Raw genomic sequence first — 23,104 nt, 5'->3', positions numbered from 1 at the left:
GCAATTTTAGTTTGTTTTCAATTAGCACCTTAAAACTATATTGTATCGCAGCAAATCACAATGAAAAAAAATGATAAAAAAATGCAACATACTACAAAAAAGTTCTGGAGATGCAAAAAAAAAATCAATGTCATACAAAATTCAAATATAGCACAATTTTACAGTGTTTCAAAACTTGAAACTTGATAAACTCAATATTTTAGTGTGGTCACAGTAAGACGTTTATAAGTCACTCATATTGTAAGGTTTTATTTCATTCATGTGCATTCGGTCGCAGCTATAATCCAGTGCAGTCAAACTCAGAGTGAACATCTTCGCAACAGACGATCTGTGTTCACCCTGGAGCAGCAGTATGACTGTTGTCTTGTGGATCTATTGAGATGGGCTGAGGGCTGCGGCGCAGAGGACAGACTAAACAACCCCAAGACGACGTCCGCTTGGTAGGAAGTTGAACGCTGGGAGGTAAACTATATTTTCCTTCATATGGAAAGCCACTAGCTTAATCTTTCTGAGCTTTTCTTTCTGTGAGTTTTCCTCTAATTTTCCTCTAAAGCTGGCTAACCCCAGTCATCTCGGTTAGCCGTTAACGCAAGCTGTAGTTCTCCCAGCAGATTCCCGATAGTTTTAGATGGGACATTTACACTATTACATGTATTTTGTGGATCATTCAGCTTGTTTCTGGAGAGCTAACCTAACCTGGAACATTCCTGGGTGTTCATTTTGTTGCTAACACAGCTGTTCAGTGGGTTATGGTAATCGAAATGGTCAAAGGTTAACCAAGACTAGCTCACTCTCATTCTAATGCTATTTCGTGCGTTTGGGTTGGTAAACTTAAGCACAGATAGTCTTTTTGTTGGTTGCAATTGAAAACTCGTTTTAACTTTGACGTCCTGGTTGTTCCTTTCAACTGAAAGAAGCTTTGTGATGGTGGCAGTCAAACCTGGTGGCCTTATCTGCTCTGTTAAAAGAAGTTTATGGGCAGAAAGTTGAACTGAATCCACCTGTCCCACTCCTGCACTTTGACCTCCTGGGAGCAAGGCCTTCACAGTAATTTGCCTCTGCTACACCCTAATTTGTTCTTTAGTGTTTTTTTTAAAGGCGTTCTGATGCCAAATACACATTCACCATGGTTTGCTAGTGACAGCAAGTTGGAAAGGTAGAAACCTGATCTTTTTGAAATTCATAACCCACCATGCTAAGTGCTACCATGTCAAGTTGACAACAACCCTCTTCAGTGTGGATACTTCTGTTAAGAGAAAAAGACTCGAGATTAACTACTTTTAGTATCATTGAAGTGTCAAAAAGTCACGTTGGAGAAGGTACAGATAACAAGAAGACTGGACAAGCAGAGTACAAAATGTGCACAAGTTGATCGATCGAGTTCATTACTGTAGAAAGCTTTACCAAAATAGGATTGTTCATCAACCACAAAACTCTGATTGGTAGAGCTTTAGTTTTTAATCCGATCTCTCTGTCAGAAGTGATTATCTGTTTCTTTGCAAAGAGAATAAGGGCAAACCGGATGGCCATATTTTACTGTCAGATCTTCTGTGATCCGTATTAGCCCTCTTGTAATAAAATCGCTAAGATCTGATCCCAGTGATGTTTCTGCGTCATCTGCTACTTCCACACAAAGATGACCACTGGACAGGCTTATGATGAGAGGGGATGGGGGGGATTATTCGATTAGCAGCCAGAGAGAGAACCTGTCCATATGAGGTAAAGTTATGAGTTCAGATTGTGTGCCATGCCGCTTCGCTGGTAAATCAGGAACTCTTCTAAGTGATCTGCAGAACATGATATTTACTCACTTTAAAAGTGGCAAATCTGTACAAATTAAAAATATAAACAGACTGATGCCAGATAAATCTCTGAACATAATAATTGTCAATGTTTGCTTCAGCTGTTAACACCGGCAATGGTTTGGTCAGTAGAGCGACACTTTGGATCAAACACATTCGGCTGATACTGAAATGCAACTCGACTGATTTGGAAACCAAATAGAAATGCGTTGTTCCCCCATAACATTGTGTTCCAGAATCAGCTGATTAGCTGATTTATGTGCTTCACTAACCCAAAAACACACAAGGAGCAGGAGGTTTTGGTGCAATTACAGAAACAATAACAAAACATAATTTGTGAACTGCTCCAGTGGAGATTGAGCTCTATTTTGACTCAGTTACAACAATACACGCCTGGGTAGTGTCTTTAAAATAGCTAAGTATTTCTATGTAAAATATAATATTGTGATGATTAGGAATACCTTTAAACACTGTTGCTAAAGTATCACCAAATAAGCCCTTACTACTAGTTTTTTGTTTTTGTTGTTCACTTGAAAACAAGTTTCAGTGTTAAGTTTTCCCATAATGAGAGACTAGAAGTATAAAATGTGGGTTATGTTTTTTTTTTTCTTTCTTAACAAAAGACATGAAAATAAATGTGAATTTCACACGGAGTCTGAAATGCGACTACAGCCGGGCAGGTTGTCAAACATTTTCTTGGGTGGGTTCCTTTAGTAAAGAATTTGTTACATGAAAATTGGGTGGAAACCAGGTCTTTACTAAACTTGTCTGATCAAATCCGTGTCTTAACAGCTCTCAAAGCATTATCTGCAAGTCAGACTATGTACGTGTGTTTGCAGCAGATTTATATTCTCAGATGCATTTTATTTCTTACTCCTTTTTTTTTTAAAGAAACTATTTTTTTGTTTATAAAATGTCTCTTGCAAAGAACCTTTTTTGATAGAAAGAAAGAAAATGCATGAGTGTATGCCTAATACTATGGTTTGAGTTTATGCCTAATACGATGGTAAAATTACATACTTTTTCCACAGAAACTCTTGTTTAGTCATGGCTACAAAAACTCCTGACAGCAGTGACATTTTTCATCATGGAAAATATTTATATATACCAATTAATCAGTCAGAAATCAGAGTTGATCCATTTTCTCTGTCAGCCAAATTTGGACTAGCTTTCTAACTGAGATTTTCCAAAGTTCACTCTAATACAAAACTGAGATGTGTGAAAATAACTTACTATGCATAAGGGTTTTAGGATCAAGTCAGTGGCTGTAGTTCTGATCTTGAGAAGACTAATTAAATGACAATGAGCTAAATTGAAAGTGAAAGAGTTTAATGGAAAGAAAGGGTCTTTTCTTTTTCTTTCCACCAAACCGGTTTCATTTCTAAACCAATGCTTTCTTTCGGTCCCCACCACCGCAAACGCTGACCCCGAAACGCGGCTGCTTCATCAGCACCAAGGCTTTCAGGGTCAGACGGAGGAAAGAACCGCTGCCGCCTACACCTTAAGTGGGGCTCATGGAAACCAACAACCTGTTATTTGTTATTTGACCGGGTTTCAAAGTGACATAAAAAAACTAAGACTGGTCATATTTATAGCTGGTAATATATAAATAATGGGGTTTATTAAACTGAACTCCACGTCTGCAGTGTAAGTCTGAAAAAAAAAATAAAAAAACAAGACATTGTACAAGCTATATAATAATGTTTCACAAAGCAGGCACTTTGGAAAAGGAAACTTGTTCAAATGAAATAAAACATTTCCATCTTATTTTTTGTTGCTATGCTAGAGTTTGTGTGGCAGATTGCCATGGATTCTGACCAGCTTGTTTTGTCACCTTCAATCTGGGTGTTCAAATTATAAATTATTTTAAAGCAAAAAGTCTTCTTGAATTAACACCACTAATTCATATAACATGGCAATGGGGGGTTGCTGGTCCCCTTCACAGTTTGGTACTTTATAGTTTTGATTTGGTACTATATAGTGTTGATTCTTTGTACCAGACTTGTTTTTGGGTGTGAAATGAAGCCAGCCTGTGTAATTGCTTGTCAGTGTCCTTTGGCTTTTCCTGTTTGTCTGCCTCAGAATACAATACACTTTCATTTTTGCCTTTTTGACTTCTTAGGAATCGTTTTCTCTAGATGTATTTGCCATGTTAGTAAGTTTGAAACCTCCAGCATTTCAACTACCAGGCAGGCATTAATGCGTTGTTTTGCAATATCGATGTCCAGATGAATTCTCAAAGCCAAAAATTAGATTAATCAATAAAATCTATTTATCGTCCAGCCCTAATTTATACCCTTTTAATTGTGATGATTATCTTTTGGTCTTTGCGGTTGGAAAGATTAGGGTCTTTGCCATCATCCTAATCGTTAGATTCATCATCAGATTCAGGTCGGGGACTTTGACTGGACTCCTCCAATATGTTAATGTAACCTCCAGTCAGATGAAGCCTGTTTGTAAAATCAGCTATGGTCATACCTGCAACTTTCAACATGTTTTACACGAGGAGCAGCCACTGTGCACATCAAACTTCAGGGAGCGCGCTTGTTGAGTTTCAGTCAAAATCTGACTTTAACGTAAAGAAAATCCACCTTTTCAGAAAGCAAGTTCAATTTAAACACCTGGTCGACATTAATCATTCACTCAGAGGATGCTCTATTAACTCGCATCGTAACCACAATCCTTCCTTAGCATCTGGATTCACAGGAGCACTTACTCAGCCCGGCCGCCTCTCGTGACAGTCGGTGTTCGTTTTGTGCTGAGATAGCTGCTTCTTACTGCGGCCCCTTCTCTCTTGCCTGTGTGACAAACGGGACAACTCTGGTGCACGCAGGGACTCGCTGAGATGCTCCCAGCCCAGAGTCCATGCATAACAACTGAGCCTTTTGTCCCCTCTGTGCCCCCCTCTACCACCACCACCACCATCTCTCCCTGTCCACCCACACAGCGCACATAATGTTGCGGAGAAAGAGCCCCTTTATCTTCTGCCTTCCACCGACACACATCAGTCCCATATTTCAGGCCTGGTCTCCAAAAAGACAACAGCTTAAACAGCCTGATGCGACAATATGTCTACAGTGACTCGGCACCCACCCTCGCAGAGCTTTGACATTGAGATGTGAGCAGTCACACGCGTCGAGCATCGACTCCTTTTTTTTTTTTGTTGATTAAACATACAAAGGTTTTTTTTTAATTCTTTTTCCCCTAGGGATATGACTTACCAGGTTAATAACTGCTTATTATTATTTTCTCTCTCTCTATGCTTAAGTGAGTGCTGAACTGAAGGAGGGAGTAGTAAGAAGGGGTTGGACAGAGGCTTGCCAAATCAGATGAGTGGGCATTTGGGAGGAGAGAGCTCGGAAAGTGAAAAAGGAGCCGACTGCAAAGGAAAAAGGGGGGAGAAAAAAAATAGAGAGAGCAAGCGTCGGCACAGAGGAAGTATGAAAGAGCGAGAGAGAGAGTGTGTTATAGAAAAAAAAAGAGGCCAAAGGAGAGTAAAAAAAAAAAAAGACGACGAGAGAGTGGGTGAGGCTGATATAAAAGGATAAAAGGGCGGGCTGTGGTTACTGTCACATGATCTGCTGGCTGGTTGGTGCCTGGTGAGCTCCAGGTGGCAGCGAGACCACAGTAGATGCAAAACGAAGGAAGGAGAAATACAACCACCCTCTCCCGCCTCACAAATTGCTTCTTCCACTCTCTTTTTTTTTTTCTTTCTCTCTTCCTCTCTCTCTGTGTCCCGAAGGAATTCTCCCCGATCCTTGTCGCCCCCTCTCCTCCTTCTCCGCTCCCGGCCCGACGAGGCCGGGGAATGTCCCGGCAGCGAGATGCCTTATGTGGACCGACAGAACCGCATCTGTGGTTTCCTGGACATCGAGGAGAACGAGAACAGCGGCAAGTTCCTGCGACGCTACTTCATCCTGGACACACAGCAGGGGAGCCTGGTGTGGTTCATGGATAACCCTCAGGTATGCACAGCTATTGGTGTTAGCTTAGCTCTTTACCTTTAATCTTGAAGAAATGAGTATGGTTTAAAAAGAAGAAGGAAAAGAAGCAATTCTTGCAGCTGCAGATTGTTGTAAGGTTTCTGGCGATGGAGTGCTGGTCATTTTAAGCAGCCGAATGCCATGTGCCATTTATCTGAGACGACGATCAGCTTTCCTGCAGCTGAAAGCAACTTAAAGCCAACCTCTCTCATTCATCATGAGCACAGGATTAAGTACGGTAAACGTTTCCATCGCCTGGCAGCTTCACGAGGACAGGAGAACTTGTAATTATGTAATTCTAGCTGACAGAATTGGGAAGCACATATTTTAAGCCCAGGAGTAACTGAGGGCAAACAGTGTGTCTGGGTTTTAGCTGTTGGCCCACACTGCTGTAAATCATTTAGGATGAGGGTTTGAGGAACTCCACTTACACTCCTGCTTTTTTTTTTTTTTTAATGTGAGGTTCATTTTACTTATTTATGCGTGTGTGTGTGTACGTGCGCGCTCATGCTGGTTTTGGTTTGCTTTGTATCTGTCAGAGCCATGTCATGCAACGTTTCCATAAATGATGCAGTGCATGAGAAATGCTAAATTATTAAGTTCTTCTCTTTTTATAGGTTGACAAAAGTTAAAATTTTAATGATGTTAAATCTGAATCTCCTAATTTGAGTAACAGAGCAAAGCAGTAAAAATGGTGGTAATGGAGTGCAGCCAAAGTAAATTTGTGCAGAACTCTACAGTCGTGCTTTGCAGAGATTTTTATGAGGTATTTATTTTCAGATAAAACTTCAGCTCAACAATTAGAAATGTTCCAATCAGTTATTTAAGGCCGGGCATTGACCAAGTCGGAATTACAGTCTTAATACTTGATTAAATAAAGTTTCCATTCAATCAATAAGCTTTCAAGAAAGCCTTCTAGATTTTTAGGCAACCTTCAAAAATAAAACTATATAAAATGAGTGTCATTTTAGAAAACAAATCTTTAATGTTAATTGCCTTTAAAAATAATTTTTATATATTAACTTTTCAATCTATAAATTTAAAGACAAAGTTTATTATAAAATGTCTTTGTAAAATCAAAAACCTTGCTGAAGCGTGTTTGAAAATATTTAATACTCCGGAACATTAATATAATTTAAGACTAAAGGCTAAAAATAGTGTTCTTGGAGCTCATTTGTGGGATAATGCCAGCATGAAGATAAGAATATTTACTTCACTATTTGTTTTACAAAATATTGTTAAAGAAAATGAAGTAATATGTCATAAATGGTACATAACTCAATAAATATACATACTTTGGACATAGGACTATTTTTCTCATATTGATGGTAATTTGTTAAATCCTGCAAATTTAAAGTTAGACTTAGAAACATTATCCTGCCCTTTTTGGTCACCTTTGTCAAGTGTTTTTTTTTGTGTGTGTGTGTGTGTTTATAAATCATTTATGTTTCTGACTAAAATAATAAAAAAAGTTTTTATTTACAAAAAGGTTTTTATTTACATTTTATTAGAAAAAGCCTTCTTGTGTTTCTCTCTAAGCTTGAGCTGCCTGCACAGATTCTCCCATCTTATTCAATTTAGGACTCAGAGTCACTCCCAGATGTTTGTATTATGTTATTCAAAACGTATATCTGCTACATACATATAGCTGTTTCAAGGGATGGTAACATAACACTGCATTTCATTAAGTACCACACCTAACTCCAGTGACCTTCCAGTTGCTGTATAGCCTCTTCTGTTCTTTCTTTTTCTCACAGCGGTACATGTTTGGTTTTCTAAAGGTCAACGTCAAGATGTTGTTCTTTTTTGCAGCAGCAGCAGCAGTCTACTAAATTAAGAAACCACAACATGACAACATGTTACCAAATAATTTGTGCGGCTTTATCATTTTGTTTTTGAAGACATTTCTGACTCAACTTGTGACAGCTGAAGTCTTCGGTCAACTCACATCTTGCTTTTGCCGTTTTCAACTGCAGTTTGCATTTGAGTTAGCCAGTTTTTTTTAATTGACTTTTTGATCATTTGTCTCTTGATACATTTGTCTCTTGATACATTTGTCTCGTTTCTTGACGATGTTTCACCTCTCAACCAAGAGGCTTCTTTAGTGGTGAACAATGTTGGTTTAGGTAAAAGGCTCATGAGTCAAAGTTAGAAAAATCACAGGAGTCGAGCCACACTCAGCTAGGTGTTTGGTTCATTATTTCCTGGTGATTCAAACATGTCTCTAATGATTTCATGTGAGCTGTTTTGCTCGCACGTTCCAAGGTTTGAATTGCCGAATAACCACATAGGGAGACATAACAACCTGCAGAGAAAGTGTTAGAAAGACTGAAGCTGAGGCCAAATTTTCTATTTACTGTTGTCTTTTTACGTTTAATATTTTTACGTTTAATATAGATGACTTCTTCCACTCCTCTCTTAAACAATCTGTCCTCCCTGTCCAGAATGTGCACCTTGCTGTCTTCAAGTGAGCGTTCCTTGAATACAGGTCATAAAACCTGCTGATTCTTGATCCGCTGTGATTGCTCTTCTGCTTTCTGGTCCATTCAAATGTGCAGTTTAGGTTCTCCAATGTAGAGGTTGTAGAAGTCGGTTGTAGAAGAGGTTGAAGACAAGTCTCTCTCCAAGAGACTTGTCTCTTGCAGCTGCTTCTCATTCAGGAGGCGTTTTCTGATAATTTCCACTTCATGTGCACCAAGGACACCTGTGGTGGAAATGGGAAGCCTGACTTTGACTCTAATTTTGGATGAAGACATTGTTTTTTTTATGTCTGAAAAGTTACTAAATATATCAACAAAGTTGCTAAGTTGGCAACAGATGGGTGACTTGTTGACCGCACACATGAAGATGTGACCTGGTGGACGGGTCTGACAGTCAGCCCTCTAACGGCAGATCAAAAGGGGGCAGCAGCTGATTTTCAGACCTTTGTGGGAGTAGATACGATCGGCATTGGCCGATTGTTGTTTCTTTGAAAAACACCCATATTTGACCCATAAAATAACCTGGCCAAACTATAATACCGTTTTGCAAGACATGTACATAAACTAGATCTTGATTTCTAAAGATTTACCCCTTAAAAATGCTTAAACGTCTACCAAAAACAAAGATTGGGAGTTGTCAGTAACTCCTGATCCGATTGGTTTAGAGATTGTTATTCTGCATTGACATTTGCAATCAGATTGTGACATCACTTAATTCAACATTAGTCTTGTGTTTTTGTATGTTTTATTTAAGCATGTTAATGCAATATTCCTCGTTTTGCTGTTCTCCTGTAGAACCTGCCCATTGGTGCAGACTGTGTTGGTTCACTCAAGCTCACCTACATCTCTAAGGTAAAGGAACATATACCATCAGAAACTTCCTTTACACTAATACAGTTTCAATAAAACAGTTTAGTTAAATATGAAGGTGAAACTTTGTACTTCATCCATCTTTAGGTCAGTGATGCCACCAAGCAGAGGCCCAAAGCAGAGTTTTGCTTTGGTAAGTACACAACCAAACATCGTCATCTTCCTATTTAACTTTGGTCTGTTTGGTTGACTTGTCTCGTTGACAACATCTTAATCAACAGTTTTGATCTAAAGTCTTGTTTTTGTTCATAATAACATTTAAGATGTTCTTTGTAATCCTACATATGCAGTACTAGACTGCTGTTCTGTTGACTTTTGTCTGAGGCTTTACTGGAGGTAATCAGAGCTCCATCAATGCTGGTTTTTAAGATAGAGCCAGCATGGTGGACAATGGTGGCTCCACACACAACTCGTATTGTCTGTCCTCAGGATGTGTAAAGGTAGAGCTGTGTTTGAAACACGCACACACACCCACACACACACGTGATTGAAGATTAGTCAGTTCAGTGTGAACAAGCAATGATAAGTGAGTGCTACATGACAGATCACTGCAGCTTTTAAAAGTGTAATGAATAGGATACAATACCGAATCATGTTAGAATGTAATGTGTTGCTGTTTAATGTATCATTATATATATTCATAAACGGCAATATGGCTCTATAGTAGAACAAATGTCTTAGAGTCATTTTTGCTCATATTACTTGCTAAATTAGCTTTTTTAAGGCTACATTAAACTAAACATTAATATTCTCAGCATAGATTTTGTTATATTACTACTTAAGCTTTTAAATGTTAATATTTCACCTCTTGTGCCATTACACTATATTTTACAACTTTATTCTCCAAAACAAGGACATTAACGTCCTTTAGAGAGCTTGCCTTCCCATGAGGGGTGCTACAATAAATTGGTCCCTATTTCCTTAATTTTGAGAAATGTGTGATTGTCTGATACTTAAATGTAAAGCCAATGTTATCCACCAGTCTTATTTTCATCAGCAAAAGTCTAATAGTCAAATTTTTGCAATAGAGGACTGCTGCTCTGCTGTGAGAGAAGTTAGACTGAAAGACCCGCCCACCAGGTCATGTCTGCAAGTCCACAGTTTGCGATAGTCACACCACTAGTGCCAACTCAGCAACTCTCCTGCCATATTTAGAGACATTATAGACAAAAAAAAATATCAGGCAAAATGGGCAAAGATCTTAACTTGACTTCACACACCTTTGAGGACAACATGATGGTGTTGCGTAAATATATCAGTTACCTCAGATCAGGTTCTTTAGGAAAAAAACTTCCCTTTCTGTTATTGTTGACTTGTCCCTCTCCTTCACTTCCATCTAACTCAATCACAGGAAGTATTAGTGCGACGAATGGCCGACCGTGTTGATGTTGCCGTGTGAGTGCACATTGTCCAGCTGCGTGCGCACCACATGCCTTGTTGAGGTTTCTGCCGGATGCCAGCATCCTAATTGGGACTTGCTTTGGAGATTGGATGAAGTTATTTTTGAAAGGCCATTTGTGCAGCACATGTTGATAACCACGAGTCCTGCTCTCCCCCTCGCTCCTTCAGGCACTTAGTGGTGTTCAGAAAAGTTAGCCTGTGCTCCAACAGTATTTTGTATCGTTAGAAAACCGAGATCAGAGATCTCTGAAGCCGATTGCTGCATGGGTGGGTTTGAAGTATTTGTATGAGAGTTGAAGGTGAACAGGTTTTCCCACCAGTGTGCATAGTTTTACAACTGAGTCAGATCCGTCGCCTGACTTGGTTACACCTAGATTTGTCATTCTGGCACTCTACTTTCAAGACCAAAACACTTACTCAACACTTGGTGTTCCTCAAAGACAAGGTCAACATATCTGAGAAAGGCTAACACTATAATTTCATTAACCAGAGAACAGACAGATTTATTTAGAGAGAAGTGTCATTCCGCTCTCAGTAGGAGCTCAAAATGAATGATCTTAATTGTGCCACAGAGTTTGCTTTGTGCCTTTTACTGCTGCTAGTTGACAGGTAAATCAGCCCAGCTGTAATGTAATTTATCACAGTGACGTGTAAAGGAAGCAGAAGATACAAGGAAGCTTTGAATAGCGCAACTTAACGATCCATGGGAAAGAGAAAGGAGTCCATCCAGTCAGCTTCTGACTAAACTTTCAAAAATGCAAAACATGTAAAAGTTTGTCTCTCTCTTTCATTTGGGAAAGACAGAGACTCTGAACATATGATGGTATTTAGTTTTTGGGTCTTGAATAATTCTTATTTATTTATTTATTTATTTTTACAAAAAATAAAAAGATTTTTACAAGAAAATCTTGTTGACTGTGTAGGAAACTCCCTCAGTTCAGTTTGATTTCATCATCACAGTCACAAGGGGCAGCTGCTTCATTCTGACACTCATTATTGTGCAAGAATGGCAAAGTTTTGGATTAACACTTCATCTTTGCCTTTTTAGTTTATATTTACATTAGATGTTTCACTAAGTGTCTCAGAAGGTGATGTTGTAGGAGTAGTAATGTAGTCTGTGATGGAGGCATTGGAACCAAAGTTAATTTCACCCTTTCTATTGTTCCCACTCCTGTTTTATGATCTGTTAGTCATCAATGCTGGGATGAGGAAGTTCTTCCTTCAGGCAAATGATCAGCAGGACCTTGTAGACTGGGTCAACGCTCTCAATAAAGCTACCAAGATCACCGTGAGTCACACAAACACACAACATGCAGCTTTTCCTTTTCTTCTTAATTTTTCTAGCTCATATTTTTTTCCTTTTTTTCTTTCTTCTGTGAACTGATTAAGAAACTCTATCAAGGAACTAGAAGTGAGTCAAAACATGACTAACAGGATGTTGTATTGTTTTCCTGAAGTCTGGGATAAAGGACTGCTTCCATTGTTCTCCATAAATGCTATCCTGACAAAGAGGAAATGGATTTAAAATATGTTACACTCCAGGAAGATTTTGCATATGCAAATTGATGTTTTCTCTACTTAAAATATTGAGAAATGTAGTAGAGTTACTACAGCTAATGGCTACAAACTGTCTCTGTCTATACAACGTTTATGTTTTTTTCTTAAGGTGCCAAAGTCGTCAGAAAGCCACCAGAATTCAGAAAACCAGAAAGTTTTGCCAGACGTCGTCGGGCCCAAGAAGCAAGTTTCCTACAGGACGGACATAATCGGTGGAGTTCCCATCATAACCCAAACCCAGGTGAACATCAGCTCCACCAAATTAACCTGTCATAAACCTAAAAGGGAAACTATTCAGAGTTTCAGGGTAAACATGAGAATAGCAATTACAATATGTTTCTTGATATTTAAGTTTGGCCAAAACACAGATCAAATGATTCCTGAATCTTCTCCATTGATAATGAAAGTGTTGCAATCAAAAAGCTTTGTGCGTCAGTGGCCATGAATGCATCTCTCAAAAGACAGATCCTAATTTGGCTGATTCTGAAATTTATGTTATGTCTTTTTTTCGTTTCTTTTCTTTTCTATTCTTTTCTCTTTTTGTCTTTTCTTTTCTGTTCTTATCTTTTTCTTGTCCTTTTTTTTCTCTTCTTTTCTTTCTTTTTCTGTCCTTTTCTTTTCTCTTCTTTTCTGTGCCAACACTCTCACACAGTGAACATGAAGTTTTCTGACTCAAACTGGTCAAGTTGGGGGTTTTTTTCAAACTCCAGTGAGAAGCCTGGAAAACGTTAGATTACAATCAGTTCAGATAATAATCTATTAATTCTTTTTAATTTTCCAGAAAATTTTCAAATAGAAATTGAATTTGTTAAACTTCATTTAAAAGCAACTATTTAGATAAATAATAATTGGACGTTTTGTTCAAAGGTCCTTTGCAGGAGTATACTATAAAATAGCATCAAAAAATAACTGGTGTATTTTGATGAACAATAATATAATTTGTTTTGTTTCACCAGCTTGTGCAAGGGAATCCTGTTTAAGGTGTAAATAAATGCATGACCTTGTCTAACCTTTAGTTAATAGAAATAAAAGTAATATATTTATGGGTAAACAATTATTTCCACTAAAACACACTTTGTTTGCAGAGAATAGGCTAGACTTTCATATCCTTGAATAATAATAATGTGTTTTCTATTCTCATTTAAAACATAAAATAAAAATGCAGTTATTTAGTTTATGTTCAATATTTTATATTGGATTAAGTATCCGCATATTTTGGGGAGGGACTTTATCAATTTGCAAATTTAACCTAATAACGATTGTGTTTGTGTTGCAAAGTTTAAACTTTACATGTCAATAAAATGTTTTTCCTCTCAGCATGAAGGCGGTGACGCTGCGAACAGATCGGAGCGCGAGGCGCTGCAGCGCTCCCACAGTCAGCTGCCGTACTTCCTGGGCAGGCCGGCTCAGGAACAGCGTGTCATCAAGTCAGGCTACTGTGTGAAGCAAGGAGCCGTGGTGAGGCCTTTAGACGGCTTTTTATCTGAGTCCATGTTGGCTTTCAGAAAAATCCTTCAGGTCCTTATTTTACATGTTTTTCCAAATTTAGACTAAAAGTGAAACACTAATATATTTGATGGAGAGACTGGCATCAAAAGTTGATTGGCAATTGTTAAAAAGTGTCATATATGTGTTATTAATCCTACAAATTATTGTCAAAAGAGAAATTAGTTTGTGGTAAACACCTTGGATGTGAAAGACTGTAAAGTCTCTGAAACTGCTGCGGTTTAGCAGGCTTGCCTCTGTGTTGAAGAACATTTAGAGAATCATAAAGCAATGAGCTGCTGACCAGAATCAAACCGTTTTCAACCTGATTTATAGGAAGCTTTGTTAGAAAAACAATTTTCTAAAACATGTTGCCATGTCGACTTTTCATTCCTACATTTAAGCTTGAAGACAAAAAGAGTATTCAAGCAAATAACAAGAAGGTTTAATGAAGTACCGAAAAGTTGCAATTTGATTTGGACATGTGGCTTTTTAGAAATATTTAAGTTGAGCATTTACTTTCTCAAGGAATCACTCATGTAAGATGCAAACTTTATAATAATTATATTGCTTTGTATTTTATTTATACAGAAGATTTTGTTCCAAGTGAAGCTGCATATTGACAAGTTTCTCCTTTAAATTTCCTGGAAGGAATGCTAACAAACTTGACGTGTTTTCATTCCAGATGAGGAACTGGAAGCGTCGCTACTTCCTCCTTGAGGAAAACGCTATGAGCTACTTCAAGTCAGATTTGGTAATTAACTTCCAGGTTAAAATAAAAATCTTTTTTTTTTTTTAACAAAAATGTTTAGTGTGGAGCTGCTTTTCCTGCCAGTGGTGGGAGGAGTAACATCACTCTCAGTCCCATGTTTCAGCTTGTTTTATTCGCAGTCTCAGGAATTCACTGCCTTCACGTGTCCTGTCACGTCTTGCTAGCTCCAGCCAGTTTTACTCACACAGACTCACACACACAAGCTGTCCTCAAGACAACCTGCACCTCCTGTACCCTGTCCTTGACAGTGTCAACCCCTATTTGACGCGTTTATCTCTGTATTTGGTTATCAACATCCTCAAGGACACTCTAACAATCAAGAAAATTATAAGCTTTGAGAAAAGTTTGCAATTTTTCTTGTCAGTCAGAAATGAACTTGGATTGATTTTGATAATTATGCTATTAAGATGCCTCCAAATAATAATATTCATCCTCTATTGTGGGTGTTTTTTGTTTTCTTTAGGAGAAAGAGCCTCTGAGGATGATCCCACTAAAGGAGGTTCATAAGGTCCAGGAGTGCAAACAGAGGTATTCAACATGCCCCGACATTTTCCCGCTGTGTACAATAAACGTCTTTGTGTTTGATAAAGACAGATTTCTATCAGCTCTTGATGTCGAATTTGATTTCAATTGTCTCTGGCTTCCTTCTAGTGACATCATGATGAGAGATAATCTCTTTGAAGTCGTCACGACGTCGAGGACGTTTTATATCCAGGTGTCTTTTCTGTGATTATAAAATCAGTGTAGCAGCTATCTCAGATCAGACTGTTAGATTCTTGAATTATGTCTCTTTTACCAACGAAGGATTCTACATCCAATCCATAGGATTTCTCTCTCTAATACTTTAATTAATGAATATGTTTATTTTGTCTCCATTAGGCGGACAGCCCAGTGGAGATGCACAGTTGGATAAAGGCTATCTCAGGGGCCATAGTAGCCCAGCGGGGACCTGGGAGGTCGGCTGCCACAGTAAGTACCATTCACTGTGACACATGGACACAAGCAGAAGTCGAGAATTACGCTGACATCTAGTGGTAGGAAGATTCGGCTCAGAAGAAACTCTAATGTGTGTTGTTTTTAGTGGATGTTCTTGAGCATGAACTGTTAATTTTACTGAAGCCAAAACACAACTAACCTGTTTTTTTTCTTGATAAACTTCATTTATGCCATATGAGGTAGCAGTTTTAGAACCTAAAAGCAGGCGAGCTCAAAGTAAGTTTTGTTGTGGAAACATGCACCCTGTCTTCAAATTGTTCCTTGGAAAACTGCAACCTTTAACCTCTTTTTTATTCTGTCATGTTACAACCACAATTTCTTGTTGGCGTTTATGGGATCACAAAGTGTCACTGTGAAGCGAAAGGAGAAGCATGCATAATCTGGTTTTGTTTTAGCAAATAAAAACCTGAAAAGTGTCAGCAAGTTAGTAACTGAAGAACTCCAGCTCAAAAGATTTGGAGAAATATACAAATGCAAGTGATTTGCAGTTTTCAGGTGACAACAACAGAAAAACAACAACAAACAAACAAGCATTTCATTCCCCTCCATGTTATTTCGTTCCATTAAACACCAATAAACTACAACAGAATTTGTGGTTGTGAACAGGAAATAGTTCCAGGAGTATGAACAGTTTCGCAAAGCACTTAGTTCAAAAAAAAGAAAGAAAAAAGCCAAAAAACGATTGTGTTTTATGATGTCATTTTGCGGTGCGCTCCTAGAGACTTTTTTTTTATCACCCCCTCATTACCAATCACAAACCATATCCATATTATTTTACTGAAGTGTCCTCTTAAAATGTGACATCTATTAAATACTCAGCAGATGATGCATGTCACTAAAGATTTGTATTTTGGATCCTCAGCTGAATGCAAACCACATAGAACTTTCTGTTCTTCAAATGACATTCATTTACTATAGTCTTATAAAAGCAGCTAAAACTGAAAGGTGCCAAGAAGTAATCAACACGTCTGCGTTGGTACTTCCTGGTTACACTGGAATCATTCTGTGCTCCACATCTCTGTTTTTTTCTTTAGCTGTTGTTCCTTTTTTCTTACTGTCCTCTTCTTCCTCTTACTGTCCTCTTCTTCTCTCTCTCTCTCTCTCTTTCTCTCTCTCTCTCTCTCCATCCTGTCGCATCGGGACCCCCAGCCTGTCTGCTCTAATCCTGCTGTGCACTGTGTTGTTGCAGATGCGGCAGGCCAGACGGCTGTCGAACCCCTGTATACAGAGGTATACATCTCGAATCGGGGAGTGCAGCGGCACGTATGTCAGCTCGTCTAAATCCCCCTTGCAAACTATAAGTTCACCTTTCCAGTACCTTTTTTTTATTATTATTATCATTATTTCCTTCCCCCTCTCGCTGGCTGGTGCTTGGGTTGTTGGATATTTGCTCTTTTCACACATTGAACATGAGACATGTTCAGCTGCAGGTTAAGTTTTTTTTCTTCTATAAAATCTGCAGGAGGTGATTTTTGGTTACGCATTGCCTAAGATGTGAAAGGGAACAGGGGGAAGAATCTGGCAGGAGCACAAAGGAGCCAAAAGGCCTATGTTATCAAAATATTAATTTTATCTGAAAACATGCATCATCCCTCATGATATTCATGGTTGACAGTTAAGTTTTTCTACTATTAGTGCCGATGCTGAGTTTTAAAACTCAAGTTGACTTTTTCTTTGAATTTTTGTTTCTTAAATAATTTAAAATCGGCCAACTTGTTTGTGGAATGAATTCACGGGAGTAACGGATGAATAAAACAAACAAAAAAAAAGAACATGAAGTTGCAGATCTCATCTTGCTGCTATGTCTGCATACATTTATATTTTATAACCGAAGTGTCCACAGTGATGCACACAGTTGTGCACATCTCTGTTTGCCCATACTACAACTTTAAAACATATTTTGAGAATGTTTTTTAGGATGGAATTGAATGTGTGAAAATGGCTACCATCAGAGCAGCTAAGGTCTAAATGCATAGCTAGTGCTCTCTTTTTTTCTTTTTTAATTTGTATGCTGCTGTGAAAGGATATTTGCTCCCTCTGGAAATGTCTTTTTTTTTGTCACATTTAAATTCATCAGTTCATAAAGCAAATTTTAATGTCAAACAAAAATAACCCGAATAAATGAATGAAATGTACTTTTAAGGGCAAAAGCTGTCCAAACCAACAAAGGCCTGTGTTTAAAAAAAAAATAAAACAAATTTAATTGCACCTCTTCAGAATGAACCTCATAAACTAACTATGATTAGTCACACTTTCTGACTCAATTTCACAACCAAACATGATTATTTCCAGACCCTTAAAAAATCACTTTCTGACTTCATGAAGCTGAAGATCTCAAAAAGCAACGTATTTTGGCCTGACATAATGAAAAATTCAAGCGCAGACGAGAAACACAGACGATTTTAAGGCTGAATCTCACAGCTAGCAGCGAAGACGGAAGGGAAAACATAAACCAGTGGTGAACTTTCCCTGGAGTGGTGAGGACATTGGTCAAAGCAGGTCCACCTCTAAATGGCTACTAGAAGAAAAAGACAAAACAAAAGAGTGGTCAGCATTTGAATGCCATAACCTTAAAGAGGCATTTCATTTAAATAGGCAAATTGAAGCAATTCTGCAAACGAGAGTGGCCCAAAATTTCCCCCACAGTGTTACAAATACTTGTTGCCACCCATAATTAGGTTTGGGAGGAAAATACTCTTTCCACATCAGAAAAATTTCTCTTCATATCCATTTGTTCTACTTGTCTTTCTCTGGAATTAGAATTTGCTGATGTGAAAATGTAAGTGTGACAAAAAAAAAAGAACAAACCAGAGGAAATCCATATGGAGGCAAATACTTTTTCACACCTCTGTTCGTACCAACCGCATCCTAAACATGGCTGCCATAACTCAGAAAGCCCTTTCACTATGTCCCCCTTCTCTTGATGCTTTTTCATTTACCTCCTTTCTCTGTTTTTTTTTTTTTTTTTTCTCTTTTGCTTATCTTTCTTACAATAAGTTGTGGATCCTCTGTGGTCAGATTAATTAGTGAATATAAATGTATCATTATTTAAAAGACTGTCCAAAATAAATGTGTCATACAGTTTATTTGCGACTTGTGAGTGACATGCAGTCATTGTATTAGAAAAACAAGAGATCCAGTGGCTGATTTTAAACAAAAGAACAAAGGGGGAAAAAAAACGACTCTTTCTCTCTGTTAAATCCAGGCCTCTATGATCATTTTATTAGCACTGTGCAATATTATTGAGGAATCTGAAGCTGTGCAGTTGATACATCTGATAGCTGAAAACTTCACTTAAATGTAGCTTTTTTTTTTTTGCTCTTCTTGTTTTTCTTCACCTTTTTATACTGACGTTTAAATATCTGCATGTACAGATGTACATATATTTATATGAACCTTGCACAAGTAGCACAGTGACTGTCTGAACCTTTCCGGCAGCTCGGCTGTGAATACTGTTTCTGTCTTTGTCACTGTTGCTGTCATTCACACCTTCTCTTCCCCTCCGTGACTTGTTCTCTCTGCAGTCTGCTGCAGCTGTGCACCTGTCTTAGATGTGTGACATCCTGCTTGTCTCTCCTCTTCCCTCCTGTCCGCTGCCTGTATGTTTGTTCTTTCCTCTTTCTTTCGAGACGCGTGTTCACCTGTTGATTCCGTGTACCTGTGTGCGCTGTGCGTTTAACGTTTTAACCCGTGCACGCTAACTTTAATCGTTGAATTTGCGCGCGCAGAACCACACACTCAGGGTTGTTGCGTCACAATCTTTTAGATTTGTAAAATTCTAAAATATTCCTACAAATGAGTCTCAGTCATTCTAAAAATGAGAATCTTCCTGAATATTGAGCTTTTGGACATTTTGGTTCAATATAACGATTCTTCTCCATGGAGACCGAAAGTCTTGGTTTGCTTACTAGAAGAGCCTCTTTTGTTTGGGTTTCCAATAATTGGACAAATGGATATTTTAGTAAAAACAGCAATTTATTGATGTGGGATTTTTAAATGTAATTCCATTGTGAGGACTTCCTCTCAACTGTGAGCTTGTAATTAATCTACTGCAATAAAAGATGAATTTAAATCTTTTTACATATCTCTCAGGAACAACAACAACTTTTTCAGTTCAGTAAAGCTTGCGGAGGCACAAATTGTCCCACCGCGCTGTTGTGCGAGATGAAGTTCTGTTTGAGCTTCTGGAAACTCCAGCAGTTTCCAGAAGCTCACGCTGCAGCTCTAATGCTGCCATGTTTGTCTTGCTAACCCTCCACCAGCTGCTCAGTGCCAACTACTTCTCTGCTTTTCACCGCCTCTGCTGTGTTTTTCTTTCTTCTCCTGCTTCTGTTTATCTTTCAGAGACTGAAAAGTGACTATGAAAAGCTGTGAAATACTAAGCGACAACCAGCCACTGCTTCTTCCAAAGGCTCTTTGTTTTCAATTTCCTTTTGCAACCTAAACCCGCTGACACTCCTCTCTCCCTGCTACCAATACTACCACCACTATCTCCAGTCTTAACTCCACACTCTAAAGGCTTCTACAACCTTCCAGCTGCTTCAGACTCCACTTTCCGGTGCTTCATTCAGTCTTTTTAAAATTACTCTACCTTTAGCAGAGATGCGCTTTAGTCAATAACGGCAGCCGCCCTCTCTCCTCCCCTTCCCCCCGCCTCCCTCTTCTCGCCGCAGGAACACGGCAACCGTCCCACGTTCTACCGCAGCCCAGCGGCTGCCGCCGCCCCTCGCGCGCCAATACCTGCCCTGCCACCATGCAACCCAGAGCGGGGCGATGCTGTCGCGTGCGGTGCACGCCCGCAGCCTGGCGTGGGACAGCGAGCACTTCATGAGCCTGCTGCCACGCCCCGTTCACAGCCACGCGCCAGCACGCCTGTCCCTGCAGGAGACGCGCCTAGCAAAGTGACCTCCCAGCCGCCCGCCAGCGTCACCGTGGCGAGCTCCGAGGAGTCGCCGTGGAGACGCCGAAGCAGCTTCGAGCCCCAGGCGCCCCGGACACATCTGGACATCGACAACGCGGATCTGCCAGTGAGTGAGGTCTGACCGACTCTGAACTGGACTTGAAAGCCTTCGTCATCGCTCGCGGGATCTCTCCCCTCTGCTCCTCGGATTAACAGGACACACCGTGAACCCGGGCTTTGGTTTGCTAAACCAACCTGTAACACAAACTCATCATCGGAGCGCTTCCATCCACACCGCCAACCCGCACTCGTCTGCCAAAGACGACCCAGCGTTCACACAAACTCCCGGACTCTGGATGGGGTCCGAGCCAAGCTACACATTTGACTTCTTGTGAATGAAATTCAGCGTCAGCTTTATTGTAACACACATAGGCACAGGGATTTTTTTTTTTTAATAAACTACTTTGTGCCAACTAAATAAGGGAGCTTTGAACAATACAAGCTTTTCCCCTCAGTGTCTGAAAAGGGTTTTTAAACTATAGAGTTGCTTTTTGTTGTGTTTTTGTAAATCCACTAATGCTAGACTCCCTGGTTCATTCACACACTAAACAAACTGACACTGGATAAAACAGTAAGAAGTTAATGTTTGCAGCCAAATGTATTCTTGCTTGAAAATCTTCCACTGACCTCTTTGTTTTCAAGTGTCTCTTAAGTTTTAGTCTGCATTTATAGCTACGTACATCTTAATGTGTAAAGCTGCCACTTGTTCTTTCTCCCAGCTCTAGTGGATTCTCTATAGAGAATCAAGTCAGAGGCTGAATCGGCGTCTTCTTCAGACTACATTTTCGTACGCCTTGCTTTGTGTGCTTTGCTGAGATTTTAAGTGAAAAAGCATTGAACTTGTGTGCATTTTGACTAAACGGTAAGAGTCACCCCACACATCACAGATACATAAAAACACTGAAATGAGTCACTCGCTTCATTTGCATGCAAATATCTCAACTCTTCAGGTGACCTTTTTGTTTGTTGTTTATTTACAGACCCGTTTGTTGTTGTGAGTTGGCTGATTTGTTTTAAATGCTCTTTAGATTTGAGTTTTTCTGTATTTGTACCTTCAGTATAATTCTAAGCAGCTGCCTGACAGAGTTATTGAATAAAAAACACAAACAAACAACTCACTGTATTTCTACTAGATAATGCACACTCATCTTTATTTTTCTTTTAAGTGCCTGTCTTCAGTTTACTAGACTCAAGCTATTTCACTCCCATTTCAGTCTGGTGTTTGAATTGTTTCTATTTATTAAGTGGATGACTTGAAAGAAATAAACACTGAAAATGTGCTGCGTGGTGAGAGTTGTGCTTGTCTCGCTTATGAAAATATAACCAATCTGCAGAGGCATCTTTTGCATACCAATTTCTCTCTCTCCCTCTCCCTCTCTCTCTCTCTCTGTTTCTCTCTCTCTATATATATATATCAATATAAAGCGGCTCCCTGCTGCCCTCCTGTGGAGAGGGTCATCTTTACATCATTCCACTGAGTCAATCGTTTTATTTCTCATGAAAAATGGTTAGTTGTCGCAACATTTATCACATTACGCAAAGTGATTTATAAAAATGGATGAAATCAACACACATGAAAATATCTATATCTACATTTTTCTGAAACCACAAAGTTAACCACTCCTAAAAAAATGCAGTGTTGATGTAAAATGAGCTGATCTCTACATTGTGATGAAAATTGCCCGTTTCTCAGGGTGTAAAAAGTATTTATTTTATTTTATTATTGTTTTAATTGAAAACAGCTTTTACCTGAATATGAACAAAATATTCAATAAGTCATAAAATAAAAATCTCAGACAACCATTTACTTTGCTGGGCAAACATGCTGGCTCCCCCTGGTAAAAGTGTTTAAAAAAATCATTTTGAAAATATTATTTTATTGCAGGTTCATAATCTCACACGGATGTTTATTTTCATTTTTAAAAATCCAACTTTAAGGTCCTACTTCTCTGTGCTTTTTACTCTTACTGTACAAACTTTTTGGATGTTTCCTTTTACTTGAGTACAATCTGTAGCTACTCTACTCATCTCTGCAAGTAAATGTAGTAGCAGTAATACAATATTCCCTATGGCTTCCCAGCCTGCAACTTCTTTGAAATATTTTAGATTTGTTCTATAATAATAAAAAAAAGTGTTAATACAGTGGCTGGATTTTCCAAGAATAGTTTATTTTTGTTGGGCAGCAAAACCTGAATTAACAAATACTGAGATGTGAGTTGTTGGGATTCCACTTGATCTAGTTGACCCCCGATGCTTATTGAACTCCCCATGTTTAAGTTTGCGAGGGCAAAACGTTGCATCACTCTCAAACTAGTTGACACGTAGATGTTGTCATGCAATTGCAATGGAAACATGGTGACCCCAAGATAGGACTCTTGAGCCCGGGAGAATTATTTTTACCTCCCTAACCATCTTCCTCACTGTGCGATGTGGGAAGATAAATATGGGCCCTTGTTTCGCTTTGTGGCCGGTGACTAAAAGGAACGGGCCTCTGCGTCACGTCATGTTTACAGGCCGAGGCAACAATTCGGCGAGCACCATTTCGAAGTCCCTAAACATATCAATTAGATCAAGAAGAGACGCATAGTATGTATGAAAAACTGCACTGCTTATTCTCAATTTACTAGGGCAACCAATAGCTTTTTGCAAGCAGCAACAATCTCACAACCAAATTATTGGCATCTTTAACAACTTTTATTGCCCACAAACATCTGAGCTCAGATTAAAGGTGGGATTCTTTAACACTTCATTGCTACCTCAGTAACAATATTTGAAGCCATTTTGACTTCTCTTTTCTC

The 23,104-nt window shown here is 38.9% G+C and overlaps 1 protein-coding gene across 8 annotated transcripts; it reads left to right on the top strand.

Moving 5' to 3' along the window:
• The first annotated feature begins 351 nt into the window (after nt 1-351).
• LOC129359763 (pleckstrin homology domain-containing family A member 1-like) lies at nt 352-21,586 on the top strand. 8 transcript variants are annotated; one of them, XM_055029635.1, is made up of 14 exons: nt 352-462; nt 5,545-5,767; nt 9,061-9,117; nt 9,223-9,268; nt 11,727-11,824; nt 12,203-12,334; nt 13,411-13,551; nt 14,264-14,332; nt 14,814-14,878; nt 15,002-15,065; nt 15,230-15,319; nt 16,536-16,609; nt 18,871-18,945; nt 20,020-20,375. In XM_055029635.1, the coding sequence occupies exons 2-14, from the start codon at nt 5,627-5,629 to the stop codon at nt 20,249-20,251; spliced, it is 1,284 nt and encodes a 427-aa protein (XP_054885610.1). In that variant the 5' UTR covers nt 352-462; nt 5,545-5,626; the 3' UTR covers nt 20,252-20,375. The 8 variants fall into 8 exon arrangements, with proteins under 8 accessions (XP_054885610.1, XP_054885605.1, XP_054885604.1 ...); XM_055029630.1 differs by lacking the exon at nt 20,020-20,375 and adding an exon at nt 19,691-19,805; XM_055029629.1 differs by lacking the exon at nt 18,871-18,945 and having other exon boundaries at nt 16,536-16,576.
• The last annotated feature ends 1,518 nt before the right edge of the window (nt 21,587-23,104 follow it).

Source organism: Poeciliopsis prolifica, unplaced genomic scaffold (assembly GCF_027474105.1).
Source record: "Poeciliopsis prolifica strain line A6 unplaced genomic scaffold, Auburn_PproV2 SCAFFOLD005, whole genome shotgun sequence".
In the NCBI taxonomy this organism is placed as follows: Eukaryota; Metazoa; Chordata; class Actinopteri; order Cyprinodontiformes; family Poeciliidae; genus Poeciliopsis; species Poeciliopsis prolifica.
The sequence above is the reverse complement of the archived record's forward strand: the minus strand, read 5'-3'. Positions and strand labels throughout refer to the sequence as shown.